Source organism: Psammomys obesus, unplaced genomic scaffold (genome assembly GCF_907164565.1).
Source record: "Psammomys obesus unplaced genomic scaffold, mPsaObe1.curated_primary_1811, whole genome shotgun sequence".
Lineage (NCBI taxonomy): Eukaryota > Metazoa > Chordata > Mammalia > Rodentia > Muridae > Psammomys > Psammomys obesus.
In genome coordinates this window covers 4,139,208-4,140,391 of record NW_026592776.1, presented here as the reverse complement: position 1 = coordinate 4,140,391, position 1,184 = coordinate 4,139,208, and the positions used below count along the sequence as shown (strand labels likewise).

Genomic DNA, 1,184 nt, shown 5'->3' with positions numbered 1-1,184 from the left:
CACACACACACACACACACACACACACACACACACACACACACACACGTAGAAAGAAAAGAAGGGGATTATAGTCACATGCAAGACAAATAAATGTAAAACAAATTTAAGATGCATAATAATCATCATCTTTTGATTTACTTTAAAAAATAAATCTTAAGTCACTCTTACTACCATCAAGTCTTAAAATGTATTGAGCACAATGATATTTTTATAAAAGTTTAATATTATTAGCAAGGCACGGTGGCACACGCCTACGATCCCAGTACTCAGGGAGGCATGGGTAAGCAGACTCCTGTGAGTTCAAGGCTAGCCTGGCCTACAAAGTAAGCCCAGGACAGCCAAGACTACACAGGGAAACCCTGTTTCAAAACAAAAACAAAAACAAAAACAAAACAAGTTTAATAGTATTATCACCAAATCATTTACAGCACATAATTTTCAATCAGCTTTTTCAGTAACCATTTTTGGTTTTTTGGTTTGGTTTGGTTTTTTGTTGTTTTGGGGGGGCTTTTTGTTTGTTTTTGTTTTTGTCACTCAGGCAATTATATGAACAAGTGTCTTATAAAAATCAAAACTCTGGAAAACTTACTCAGTATGGAATTTTCAGTTGTGAAAATGGTCCGTCTTAATCCCAGTCGCATTGTTCCTCCCATGTTGCCAGGGTTGTGTTCAGGCATGTCAATTATCTTTAAAAAAATAAGTCTAGTTTTACCATTTTGCAAGGATGTATTTTGCCAAAATTTCAGAATTAGTTTAAGAGGAATGAAAAGATTCCTTTGATCAGTTCTCCTGGTGTTCCTGAAAAGAAGTAGCAACCTAAAACATCCTTCTCAAACTATATAAAACTCTTACTTCTGACGCTCATCTTTTACCCAAATCATTTAGAAAACAATATCAGGGAGCTAAGTATGTAGCTTGGTTGGTAGAATTCTTGTCTAACATGCGTGAAGCAATAGGTTTGATCCCTAGAATCTCAAAAATAGGGAATGGTGGAGCAATCTGTGATACCAGCACTCAGAAGGATCTCTGTGAGTTCATGGGCAGCCTGGTCTACAAAGTGAGATCCAGGACAGCTAGGGCTACATAGGGAGGGAGGGAGGGAGAGAGGGAGGGAGGGAGGGAGGGAGGGAGGGAGGGAAGGAAGGAAGGAAGGAAGGAAGGAAGGAAGGAAGGAAGGAAGGA

The 1,184-nt window shown here is 38.9% G+C and overlaps 1 protein-coding gene across 6 annotated transcripts in view; it reads right to left on the bottom strand.

Moving 5' to 3' along the window:
- The window catches only part of Ctps2 (CTP synthase 2), a 177,098-nt gene that overhangs the window by 106,999 nt on the left and 68,915 nt on the right, over positions 1-1,184 (bottom strand). For all 6 annotated transcript variants that reach the window (XM_055615783.1, XM_055615781.1, XM_055615784.1 and 3 more), the window contains one exon: positions 592-688. In XM_055615783.1, the coding sequence (XP_055471758.1) occupies positions 592-688 (97 nt within the window). The remainder of the gene's footprint in view (positions 1-591; positions 689-1,184) is intronic.